General features: G+C 42.5%; 1 protein-coding gene across 2 annotated transcripts in view; it reads left to right on the forward strand.

Annotated features, from left to right (window-relative positions):
* Positions 1–12,915, forward strand: part of CUNH6orf58 (chromosome unknown C6orf58 homolog) — a 93,051-nt gene extending 80,136 nt beyond the window's left edge. For both annotated transcript variants that reach the window (XM_073575778.1, XM_073575779.1), the window contains exon 6: positions 11,938–12,915. In XM_073575778.1, coding sequence (XP_073431879.1) covers positions 11,938–12,113 — 176 coding nt within the window. In that variant the 3' untranslated portion in view covers positions 12,114–12,915. The remainder of the gene's footprint in view (positions 1–11,937) is intronic.
* Positions 12,916–13,692: the final 777 nt, after the last annotated feature.

A 13,692-nucleotide genomic window follows, 5' to 3' on the forward strand; every position in this document is an offset into this window, starting at 1 on the left:
TCAGAATTGCCCATTGAAAAAGCACCAGAATAATAATGAATCATATGTAAGCCTATCACAGGCATCTAAACAATATTAGTCAGGTTATTAAATATCCTGGGGCCAACCGGATGCTGTGTCTTATCCTGACAACGTCCGGATGCCGCGCACCCTCATGCCTGACATCACCGGGGGGCGGTCACATGAAAAAGTATGTGAACAAACACTGTGTCTCATGCAGACGCTGTACGGATGCCGGATGCAGTGCACACCCATGCCCAACATCACTGGGGGGGTGGTCACAGGACAAAGCATGTGACCAAACTCCGTATGATGTATGGACCCAGTGCATACGCGCACCCAGAGCGCTGAGACCAGTAACAGCCAGAAGCGTCAAAAGCCATATCCATCACAACAATGATCGCTTTATAATAAAGGGCAATCAGTCAAGCGCACTGACCAGATCATATGAAACCATTTGTGCACAAGTTCCATATGTATGGTGCCCAAATGCAACAGAGAATAAGACTTAATGCATATCAATAGTATAAAAGCCACCCCATAATTAAACAAAGTACTCCAAAGCTAGTCAAAAGTACAAATAACTAATCTATACCTAAGTGCATATGATAGGTATCCATATGTATAAAACTACCTCAATCCTAAAAAGAGGGGACATATATATTAATTAAAAAAGATAATGAAAAAGAAGAACCAGATGGCAAGGGGAGGAGACAATACAATATATAAGTTGTGGTAGATCAAATTTACAAATCTCCAATCTGTATCTTCAAACGATCCAAGTCCTCAAGATCTTTAGTTGCTCTCATTCATGTAAACAGCGCTGGAGAAGAAAAGAAAAAGAAAACAAGTGATTAAAAAGCAGACCAATGAGTAAAAAACAACAAAGGAGACTAAAGCCCCCGTCACACATAGTGATCTCGCTAGTGAGATCGCTGCTGAGTCACAAGTTTTGTGACGCAACAGCGATCTCACCAGCGAGATCGCTGTGTGTGACAGCGATCAGCGACCGGCCACCCTGCTGGGTATCGCTGATCGCTGCGGAAACCTCTGGACATTTTTGGGGTCACTTGTCTCCCGCTCGTCAGCACGCATCGCTGCGTTTGACAGGTGGGAGACCAGCGACCAGCGAGCAGGAGCTGGTAACCAAGGTACACATCGGGTTTGTGATGAGCGTCAGCTTATGCTGAGTCGTTTTTCCTTTTAGAGTGGACCCTCTGGGCCGTGGCACCCACCCACCTAGGGCGAGCTAGCCTAGTGAGAACCCACCCCCTGTACAGGGAGTGTCAGGGGCAAGACCAAGGGGGTAAACCACCACGGCAGCTGGACCAGACGGCCGGCTCAGGGAGACACTATTGAGTGCCTGGCAACAGAACAAACAGGATATGAAACATAAGCGAGGTCACAGGATTTCTTCAGCAAACGTGGTTACACACTTTAATCAGATACACGGCAAAAACAGAGAATCAGATGCAGGGCACAAACGGTGAAACACGGCAAGGTGCTTGCAAGGGCACGCCAAATGTTCCAGACATAACACGTGCAGAAAACATACCAGAGTCCTGGGCAGGGTGCATGTTAGGGAACGCAAAAGAGTTCCTAGAAGGGATGCGTGCTAGAACACGCCAGAGTCCAAGACAAGGTGCGCGCCGAGAGACACGCCAGAGTCCAGGGCAGGGTGCATGCAAGGAGACATGCCAGGGTCCAAAGCAGGTGCGAAGGCATCGGACTCCAGAAGACTGGCAAGGACTGACAGGATCCAGGCATCAGGGTGCAGTCATCTGGTTTCAGACAACTGGCAGCGGTCGGCAGGCTTCGGGAATCCGGAAGACAAACCAGGAGACGAGGCAGGGTGCATGCTAGGAGCCACGCCAGGGTTTGAGGCAGGGTGCATGCTAGGAGACGTGCCAGGACCAGGTTCAAGGACAGAGGCCTGTGCATGCCGAGGGGCATGCCAGGGACAGGTACAAGGACGGAGGCCTGCGCGTGTAGAGGGACACGCCAGGGACAGGTACAGAGCAGAGTCCTGCGCGTGCAAAGGAACACGCCAGGGTCAGGTTCAAGGACGGAGGCCTGCGCATGCCAAGGGGTATGCCAGGGACAGAGTTTAAAAGCAGAGTCCTGCGCGTGCAGAGAGGCACGCCAGGGTCAGGGTTCGAGACAAGGTACAGACTAGGACCTGTGTGTGCTAGAGGGCACGACAGGGTACATGGCAAAACCTGCGCGTACTTTTAGAGAAGTACGGGGAGGTATGAAAAGGGCAGGTGAGGACCTGTGCGTGCTATAGAGAGCACGTAGAGCACAGTGCAGAAACAGCAAGAAGTGCAAGGAAGCACAGAGAGCATGGCTGGGGCACTGGCTAGCTGATCGGTCTGCAGCACTAACAGGCGGGCAAGACTCCAGCGACCCCAGCTGAGGCATAGCTGGCGACATAGCTGTCACTGACCGAGCACGGCTGAGGCAAAAGCAGGTGGGTAAGGCTAGGGCGGGCACGGCTGAGGCACAAGCAGGAGGCTAGGAAGGCCAGGCGCATGCAAAGGGCACACGAAGCAACAAAGCAAAGCAAGACAAGAAACAAGGCAGAGCTAGGCAGGTATGGAACACGGAGCGGAAACTTAGGCAGAAACATAGAGTCAGATCAGAGCGAGGACAGAGCTAGCAGCGGAGCGTAGGCTGAAGTCCAGAGCCTGACCAAGGCAGAGACTTGGGACTAGTCAGAGAACGTGCTAGAGAGCACCATAGATCAGAGAGCAGGAATGGTGCGTGAGCCAGGTGGCACAACAGGGCACCATAGGTCAGAGCAAGGGAGAAGAGGCAAGAACAGAGAACAGAGGAGGGAACACAAGACTGAGCAAAGCGAAAGCAAGACATGGCAGAAACGGGCAAGGCAGAGAACACCAGAAGGACAACAAGTCCAAGCAGGATGGACAAACAAAAGACAAGGCACGGGACAAGTGGCGGAGTACAAGCACAGAGCATGTGCAGAGACGCATGACAGAGCAAAGTGCAGGGGCACAGAATACAGGAGCGACCCAACAGGCCAAGCAGCCATGCAGGGAAGCAACACGATACTCAGGCCCTGACCATAGGGAGGGGCGGTCTGATATAGCACCATAGCACCAGTACTTCCGGGTCAGGACCAGGGAGGGACTTTGGGTTCAGATCCTCCAGGATCATAGAGAGCATCGCTAGAACAGACTGGGTAGAGCCATAGAGGAGGTCACATGATCAGTGGTTTCCAGGAATACAGCAGATTGCAGAATCAGAGCAGGAAAGGTCACATGATCAGGGGTTTCCAGGAATACAGCGGATTGCAGAATCAGGGCAGGACTGGAACATAGGAAGGGTCACATGATCAGGGGTTTCCAGGAATACAGCGGATTGCAGCGTCAGAACAGGAAAGGTCACATGATCAGGGGCTTCCAGGAATACAGCGGATTGCAGAGTCAGACAGAGATGGATGGTTACCCAGCAACAGCGTGCAGCAATGGTGGATATGACAGGGTTTCTAAGGGGCGCGTGGCGCCTAGAAGCCTGACGTGTACCTTAGTTACCAGCGTGCTGATGCAGGGAGCTGGTAACCAAGGTACACATTGGGTTTCTAAGTGCCGCGCACCCCTTAGAAACCCGATGTGTACCTTGGTTACCAGCTCCGTGCATCAGCACGCTGGTAACTAAGATACACTGTGGGTAACTAAGCGTCGTGCATCGCTTGTTACCCACATGTCGCTGGTCCTGATCGCTGGTGAAGCTGCCTGTTTGACAGCTTACCAGCGATCATGACAAGGTGATATCGCTGTCGGGATCGCTGGTGAGTCGTTATGTGTGACGGGGCCCTAAGGGATATCCTAATTTAGACATGTACTGTATATAGATTATATTCAATATTGAGTCCCCTGGGCTCTAAAGTACCCAGTACCGTAATTCATGTCAATTCCTTTTTCTTTAACATTTTCAACCTATCCCCTACTTTCCTTTGTACAGGAACACTGCAAATAACTGAATCTTAACTGATTCATCGAATGTCTCTTATCAGAAAAATGTTTAGGAACTGGTAATTCCGTTAAACCCATTCTACTAGTGTTCTTGTGCTTACTAATACGCGCTTTAATCTCCATCGTAGTCTCACCCACATATAAAATCCCACAAGGGCATACCATCATATATATGATGAAATTAGATGTACATATATATCTCTCTCTCAAAAAAAATTTTTTTACCGGTATGTGGGAGGTGAAAAGAATCACTTTTTAACATGTTAATACAACATGCACAATGCAGACAGGGAAAATTACCATGTCTGGTGGTGCATAATGTTTTTGTAGCAAGACTTTTGATGTATCAAAATCAGATTATACTAGCCTATTCTTTAGATTACATCCTCGTCTGTATGATGAAATTGGTTGAGAGGCAAATATTGGAATGAATGGCAAGCCCTGTTGTAATAGTGACCAGTGTTTTCTTAAGATACCTTCAATTTTTTTACTCGCTGGACCAAATGTGCACACAAACGAAATCCATTTTCTGGTCCGTTTTATAGATGCTCCCTTACGTGTCTCATCACATGTCAGATTTAAAGCCTTCTCTTTATAATTCAGCACCTCACTCTTTGGATATTCTCGTTTTACAAATTTATTGCACATTTCCTCTAGCCTAACATCCAGTGTCTCTTCACAAGACGCAATTCTAATCACTCTAATCATTTGACTCCACGGTAATGAACTCACCATTTTTCTTGGATGATTACTACTGAAGTGAAGTAAACTATTTCTATCTGTATCTTTCACAAATAGATCAGTACATACTGTAGATTACCATTGTTTTTATACACCAAAGTGTCAAGAAATTGTAATTGACTCACCGAATGTGTTAAAGCGAACTTTAGTTCAGCGTGAATATGGTTTAATTCCATCTAAAAGGCATGAAGCTCTTCCAGGTTACTATCCCAATTTAAAAAGACATCATCAATATAGCACCACCAGGCTCATACATGGCCCAAGAGGTAGAAATGTACACATGGTCATCCTCAAATACCACCATATAGATGTTAGCATATGTAGGGGCCACGTTGGACCCCATGGCGGTACCCCTTAGCTGCAGGTAGTAGTCATCCCCAAAGAGGAAAAAATTCCTCCGAGGATGCACTCTAGCAGCATGATGACACACTGTGCACAATCCAGTGCTATGTCCAAGCCTGAAACCACCCTAGCCACTGCCTATAGACCTTTTTCATGTTCGATTGATGTGTATAATGAAACTACATCAAGCAAGGGCAAGATGGTTGATTCAGTTACCCTAATGCCATTAATTTTGTTAAGAAAATCTCTAGTATCCCTAATATATGAACGAGCAGCCACAGCAAAACCCCATAGATCCTGATCCAAAAAAATAGAGATTTTCCAAGTGGGTTCCTTGGACCAGGAGCGAGCGTTCTTGTTTAGTGAGTGCTGTCAACCATTTCTAATATATAGCCTTGATCTCCTGATCTAATCTCTTGCATTAGACAGTGTGGGGCAGGGGCAGGGCAGCTGGATTTTGCTGTGAGTTTAGATGTTCTATCACCTCTCCTGATTACTGACATGTCTTAGTTATCACAATTATGAAAGCACACTTTTGCCCAAACAACTTGTACTCGCTCTGCAGTGTTATGAGAGGAGGAAAGCTAATAGAAAGGTTGGAATGTGACACAATTTAATTCAGCTGCATTACCTTCCCACCTCATTGACTCATGCAGGTTGTTAGACTAGGAAATCAGAGCTGTCTGATATACATCTCATGTCATGACTTTGTTGTTGGGTGTCCCGGGACCAAGGGCTCCTTCCTTGACCCTAATGCTAGGGGCACCCTAAGATTGCCCTGTTCCCCGGATTACTTCTGATGGTGAATATGCCAGAGCCACGTACCTTGCCTTAGCTCCTGAATCCACCCTCAGTCTGTACCCTTCCCCTACCCATGGAAGAGGGGAGTAGTAGTGTACCATAATACACCAGCCAGTCTAACAAGGTAATATGAACAGGGATAAATGAAAATTCCAATAATACAAATATACTCACACAAACAACAGAGGTATACACTGGAGAGTGGAGGATGAGGAAAAACCAAAGTAGGAGAAGAAGGGGAATAAGCACACTCTCAAATTCTAGCAACAGTCACGGATAAATCCACCAAACGCCTTTGCAAATAGCAACCAACCAACAACCTCCAGCCATGCAGCAAAAACTAGCTCTGACAATGAATGCTTGCCAGGGCTCAGATTATATAGGAGAGGGGCTAACAGTGAACATCTCTGATCCTTAATGCAGGAAAGCCTCCAGGAGCTCTCAACTGAGCAGATTAACCCCATGCACTGCTAAAAAAAAACTACAGTCTTTAATATGAAGGTGAAGTGCTTCTAATCAGTGTAGGAGTAGGAGAAATCAGATGCTGCAGTCTTCTGGCTCCTCTCTGTCGTGGTAAACCCATGACATCTCACATACTGAGATGTTCTTATTTCCTTTAAGTACTGCTGCCTGCTTATGATTTGTCAGCATCATACAGGAGAAGAAATACGCGCCCCCAGTGAAAACTGTCTGATAACACTTATTGGGCCTTAAAAACCTCATTGCTTTCCAAATATGTAGATTTGCTAATATCTCCGTAACGTGTGTGTAACCTATTGCATGTTCATTTCAATATGAAACATTTTGTGAAAGTTCTTCTTTAAGTAACGTTGGAGATTTTGGATCACCACTGATTTTCAGATTAGACTATGAAGCAAAGGAAACCTAAGAGCATGGGTCAGATTCTGCCAGAAAACCTCCTGAAAAATTGCTGCAAAACTTTTGCAAAAAAACCTCATAATGCTCAGCAATGTAAAAATGACATTGCAGTACCCATGTTCAGTCATGTTCATTCTTCGAGTCGCTTCATTTGGCAGCTGCCCACCCATTATAGTTGAAAGCATAGGGAAAATATGTCAATGGGAGAGCTGCCATAAAAGAAAACCAGCAAAACCCCTAGTCTTTTTCCTGAAATATCTTCACCTAAGCAAACCTTTTGGGGCATTGGTGTTAGAATTAAAATGCTGTGTGCACATTTCCTAACACAGCTTTTTAAGCTATCAAAATTTAAAGTCACAGTTGCTCAGAGTTTTGTGTCAGACTTCTAGTCACTAAAACTTTACTATAGAGCCATAGTTGTAATAGTTATCTATAGCATTCTTTAGTTCTGGATATGAATGATTTTTCAAAATCACAGTGTGACATTCATCCATAATATCAGAAGCTAATTATTACTGGATTTCCCCTTTAATTAATTTGTTGCAGACTTGAAATAACTTACGAACAATGAGCAATATAGTGGTAACCTCTTCTGCTTGATGAAGAGACATCTTATTCTTTTCTTCTTCACATCCTGTGGTGACTGAGTGTGCTTTGTGGTGAACTCAGCAAGTCAATTACCACATTTTCTTTGCACTTGCACGACAGTAGTCTTTTGGCCTAAAAAATTAGATTCAGTGTACAATGTATCTGATTAAATGTAGCTGTCACATGTAATTTTTAGGAAGATGAGATGTTTACAATTTATATGGCAAAGTAATTATTGCCAATCTTTATGTACTTTGATGGATAATTGAATGTTGAGATTGAAGACTTTAATATTACAAGATGAATAATTGAATGCCTTCACTTCAAATGTAATGTTTAGAATTCATTTAGTCAAATATGCTTGTGTCAACTGGAAACTTTATGTTGGATTTATTTGAAGAACATTTCTATGCAGGTGTCATTTCCCTTAATGTTCATCAAGGTGCACATGAAAGAATTTGTTTAATACATGCTCTGTAAATTGACACAGCCTCTGAAAGAAGTGAACTGGTGCGAAATAATGGTGCAGCCAGATGTAAAATATGGTAATACAGCAGAGTCATATGACAAATGAAGAACTTCCCATAGCTTTCTTTGTACAAACAGATCAATACAATTAGTTCTGTAATTCTGTAATGAATGTTTGATTCTCCTTACTGAATGATATTAAGTTGAAGTAGAGTCCAAGCTTCTCTCCAAGGAATTGTGCCAAAACACCATGTGCCATTTAGTTAATAGCACTAGAGATTGATAAGGCCTATAGTCACCTTGTCCTTTTGGCATGCCTACTTTAGATGACATTAATCAAAGAATGATTTTGAATAACATTGTTAAAGGAATTTTGCAGCAAACCAAAAATGTAGCTAGTAAATCTTTAAATAGTAATCAATGACAGCGAAATTTTAGGCATATGGTCCAGAGGCCACTTCATGTCCTCTTAAGCCCTTCACAACGTGATCTCAGGTTATTGACAGCTTACCATGCCAGCTGGAGACCTGCCAAAGGCACCTATGGCTGTCATGTTTGTACTCTTATGAAGCGCAGCCATAAGATGATTTTAGATATATACTGCAATACTGTGTTATTGTACTGTAGTATATTGAACAAGGAATTAGAAGATTAAGGATTCCAAAAAATTTAATTAAATGAAAAAAATGGAAATACGAATCACTTACTTTTTCATCCTTTAAAAATAAAGAAATTAATTAAACAAAAAAGAATACATTTGTTATTCCACGCCTGTAAAAGTCTGATCTATCAAAATATCAAATAATTAACTTGTATGGTAAACTCTTTAGAGACAAAAACCAAAAGCCAGAATTGTGGGTTTTTTCTCCGGTTGTTTAAATCCAACCAAAAGTGCAATAAGAAACAATTAAAACATCATATGTGTCATGCCTACATGTGGCACACGTGGTTCGTGGACCCACTGTGCCACAGGGCCGAACATGCTAGGAAGGGGCGTAGTTAAGAATCTACTTGGTGTTTGCTGGACCTCCTGATGGTGGAGACAGATTTGGCTGCAGGTAGCCCCGCCAGGTACCACTTCTAGGCAGCTGCCAATCCCAGGGGTTGGGTTTGCTGACACGGGGTCACATGACCAAGGTAACTGACTAGCAGAATATGGAGACTGATGGACTGTAAGGACATCTTGAATATTGAAGATAGCTTCTTGCTCACATTTGTAGATATCAGGAAACAGTTCTGGGGCCAGCCACACTAGGACCAGGGACGTGGACACAGGACTGGCTGCACTAGGACCAGGAAATCGGGTAATTGGGTATAGGTAATGCAGACGCGGTTTCAGGATTAGGATACCATCGAAGCAGTCACAGTAACACGGACAAACTATACTTAGTTAACGAGAACACATGATACGGGAATAATAATAACAGACTAGGTACCTGGCAACATACAGTTGCAAACACCAACACCACTAAGACTAACTATAGTGATTGCTCAGGCACCTCCCTATTGGGAGTGGTGAGTAAGCCAGCATCCCCGCAAGGGAACCATGCAGAGAGGAAGGGAACCATGCAGAGACACAAGGGAACCATGCAGAGACACAAGGAGAAAGGTTACATTACCCCACCCCTTTATGCCCCTTCATCTTCAAGTCCTTGATGACTCTTTGCAGAGAAGATGAAGCCAGATTCTTTCTCCTGAGCTCATAAAACCTCTCATCAGGACCATGTTCTCTCCAAGCCACTGGAAGAGAAGAAAGGTTATGTCTTTCATATTCTTCTTGGCCAGAGTGCCTCTCACCAGTTGGACATCCTCTTGAATGAAGTAGATTTGGAAACAAGGACAATAATTTGCTGAGTCTATCTTAGTCTGGTAGGAATAGCTGTCCCCTTGGTAGAAATGAAGATGGATTGGGACTCCTCCTCCTGGTCGGTCAACAATAGCAACTCGGAAGATGCCTCCGCCTTGATGTTGTCATCCTGCAACTACCTGGAACTAGAAGATACATTCACAGGGTCTATCTTCACATCGGTCTCACCTATTGACTACAGCATCTATAGAGTTAAACTGCCGGCCGGCATCAGAGGTAACTCCACTGATGACAGCTATAGCAAGTGTCTAGCTGAATATTATAGCAATACCATGGGCCCAAAAGATCATTATGAGAGGTACAGAGGTAACTTTTCTCAAAATGACAACTACAGCATACCATTGTATTCATTGTACAATGAAAGTGTACCTTGACACCTAACCATACAAAATCAGAGCTTTTTGCTGTGGTTGGTGCAAGTAGTAGAGATAAATGGATATTGCAAAATTAGAATTTAGTAAATTGCACAGTTTTTCCTAGGAAATTTGAATTGCAATTAAGTTATTCTCTAAGATTGAATGTTGCTTATTATTGACTGGGGTCTTTACAGAAAACAAAGTGTAATAAATGTAAGGCTATGTGCACACGATGTGTTTTTTATGTTTTTGTGGCGTTTTTTATGCGTGTAAATGGTCCACTAAGGTAATGAACATTCACTCCATGCCTATGGGAGTGGAGAGAGATGAATACTCATTACTTTAATGCGCTGAGACATGTGATCGCTCAGGCAGAAGAGCTGCTGGCACAGGAACAAGATGCAGCGAGGGCGCAAAGGGAAGGTAAGTAGTATGTGTGCTGGAAGCTGGTGGCTGCGGCTGTACCTGTATGCGCTGTAAGAGCAATGAGTATTCACTGCCAGCACAGTGAATATTTATTTCTCTTTAGCAGCGGGCGCGGGCTTTAGCCGCAGCTGCTGGCTCCTGCCTTTGTGACCCGCTGTCCCATTCTGGGACAATGACTCATGTATAAGCCAAGGGGGGAGTTTTCAGCACAAAAAAATGTGCTGAAAAACTCGACTTAAACACAAGCATATATATATATATATATACATATACTGTATATATATATACATATACAAATTCATGTATATGTATATATGTGTATAAATATATATATATTCACTTATATTTGTTTGTGTAAACATTATTAAATTTGAACATAGTATGTAATCACATTATGGTCTTCAATGGAGAATGAAAAAGAAGAGATTGACAAAAGTGGAAATGACATCTCAATTCTTTTTTATATATATATTTTTACAAAAACTCATGAAAAAACGCATAAAAAAGCATAAAAACGCATAAAAAATGTGCATATGTTCCACTGCGTATTTCTGCCAAGAGATGCAGAAAACTTGCAGAAATTTCTGCAAGCAAATGTGCAACGTGTGCACATAGCCTAAGGTGTAAAAAATGAAACATACATCATATCACTTCTCACCTGTTCAACCCTTCCGCTCGTCACCATTTTCTGTATGGTCCTCGTCACATCTTCTTATCACAGCCGCAAGGCTGAAATTCTGGGTCTTTTCACGGTAGGCTGGGAGTTCTGGTTCTGATGAGGTCCTGGATGGTTCTGCACATGTGCATGGAAGATCATAGTCCATGTCATGACCTTATGCACAGAATTTCAGTGCTTGTGCCTACAGTAAGGGGAAACAACTAGACTGGAGGCTGTGAGCAGCAGAGAAATAAGTGATTAGGTGAGGATAAGTATTTTTTTATTTTTAAACCTTTAGACTCGGTGAAAAAAATCCACATTTTTAGTGATTGTTGATTTTTGTAATAGAATTCAATTCTACTCAATAAAATTCTCTAGTTAAAAGTTAACTTTCTACATTATGGTTTCTTTCATATGTGTTAGTCTAAGAAAAGTAACAGCTGAATATCCTTTTTGGTTTGGGAACAAGAATGGGCTAAAAAATACCAAGTTTATAAGTGTAGATTTATCAACTAAATTGTACTAGTGGACAATCGAATATTTGGTGTAAAGGAGCCTTGCATTAAATTCTAGCACATGACATTATAACCATCAACTGGCATGGAAGGACGAGATCCTGCCACATGTACAAGATACATGTACGCATTATGCATAAATATAGAGACTTGGGGGCCGTCGATAAGGCATAATAATTTCAGGAGGAGCCTGTCACATTGGCACATTTCCTTTACAGAAATTAAAATAATATAAGGTATTATCATGCATATTAATATTTATAGAGCTAATTTGTACATTTGCTCTCCCTTTTTTACAAAGGTGGTCTTATATTGCGACTCTGGAGAAAAGCCATGTGTTCTGAAAAAGGAAGAGCTGAAGGAAGGCAACTTATCTACAATATGGTCCATGACCCAAAAATGGTGCCACAGGCAATGATAAAGATTATTATACAAATGGCTTCAGCTTGTGATGAGGCGAAAAACAAGAAAAAATAGCGCCATTGTGAAAAAGTCTAATTGACACTCTTGATGTTGCATGCAATGCTCCTAATTAGTTATTCTTGCTTAGCTCATTCTACACTTTTTAAGACTAATCTAGCTGAGACTACAAATGAAAACGCAATTAATTAGCCGTAAAAGTCATTAGGAGATTGATATAAGGCCAAGTGATAACTGGACTGAAGTAGCACTTTGCACTTCTTTCCACTTCGCATAAACCAAAGGATCAAACTGTAATAGAACAAGTGTTTTGCCTTAATCACTGCATATTATTTTCCTGTGATTTAATTGATTAGAGCTTTGTCAAATTGCAAAAAGCAATGCCATTAAGCCCACCTCAATAGTCTGTAATGATAACACTCCAGCAAATACCAAGGGATTATACGAGTTGTGTGAGTTGCAAACAATTATTGTTTTCTGTTCCTTCCATTGAATCTGAGTCAGGTACTAGCTTTGAGAGCATTGACTAATACCACAAGTACATTGCTTAGCGAATAATTAAAATCTTTACAACACTACTTATTTTTCCACCATAACAGGTCAATTTCATGCTTGGTGAGTGTACTCACTGCAATCAATTCTTTAGTCTATAATTATATTTTTAGATCTGGAAAACAGGAAAAATATAACAATATAACAATACACGAAATGTCTGGGAGTTTTGACTAAATATGCTTATGACCTTTAATATCTATAGATTCAGCTGTAAATGACTTTGCGTAACTCACTGGGTACTCTTCTAATATGGTGTCATTATGTAACAATTTTGAAGGGAAATAAAGTAATGAGGTCTAAAGAAGTCAGTTTGTTTCTTTAATTACTCGGTTGATAGATCATAGTAATTATATTTTAACAGATATCATGTATTATAATCTTAAAGTAATTACTGCAGCTGCCAGCTGTTGAATAATTAGGTTAATTCACCGAATAAATGTTTTGCCATAAGCGATGTTTGTATCATTAGCAACATATATACAGGCAGATTAGACGGACAGTGCAGCATCTGCAGAGGATCCTAATGGTTCCATGGTAAAGGGATTGCTGTGTAATTTGGCACAGCTGGGTCATTACTTGGTAAAAACAATAAAGTTCTTGAGGTTGGGATAGGTAATACATATTTAATGTTGCACCTAACAACTTCCCAACAAGGGAATAATCTCTACTGACTTTAAATATGGCAAAAACATCCATTTTGTAACACCTGTGGATAGTGGATTCAATGTACTACATCTGGGTTTATCTTGAAGGGGCATAAATAAGCAGCTACCTTGTATTCACTGGAGCTTGTGATGGTTAGGTCAGGATTGAGCGGCAGGTAGCTTCTAGGTACCACTCCAGTGCAGTGTCTGGGCCAGTAGCAGCTAACCCCAAGGGTCAGAGATGCTAGTTCAAATAGTGGGACCCAGCCAGGACATGACAGCCAATGATACGGTCTCAGACTGTGCAGCCTTAGGGTAGAAGCCAGGATGGCCACTGGTACTGGTACAGATTGTGCAGCTACAGGATCGTAGACAGAACGGCCATGGGTATGGGCTCAGACTGTGTGGTTTCTGGATAACAGACAAGACAGCCAATG

The sequence above is a fragment of the Dendrobates tinctorius genome, unplaced genomic scaffold (assembly GCF_039654945.1).
Source record: "Dendrobates tinctorius isolate UK_male_01 unplaced genomic scaffold, ASM3965494v1 ptg000046l, whole genome shotgun sequence".
NCBI lineage: Eukaryota > Metazoa > Chordata > Amphibia > Anura > Dendrobatidae > Dendrobates > Dendrobates tinctorius.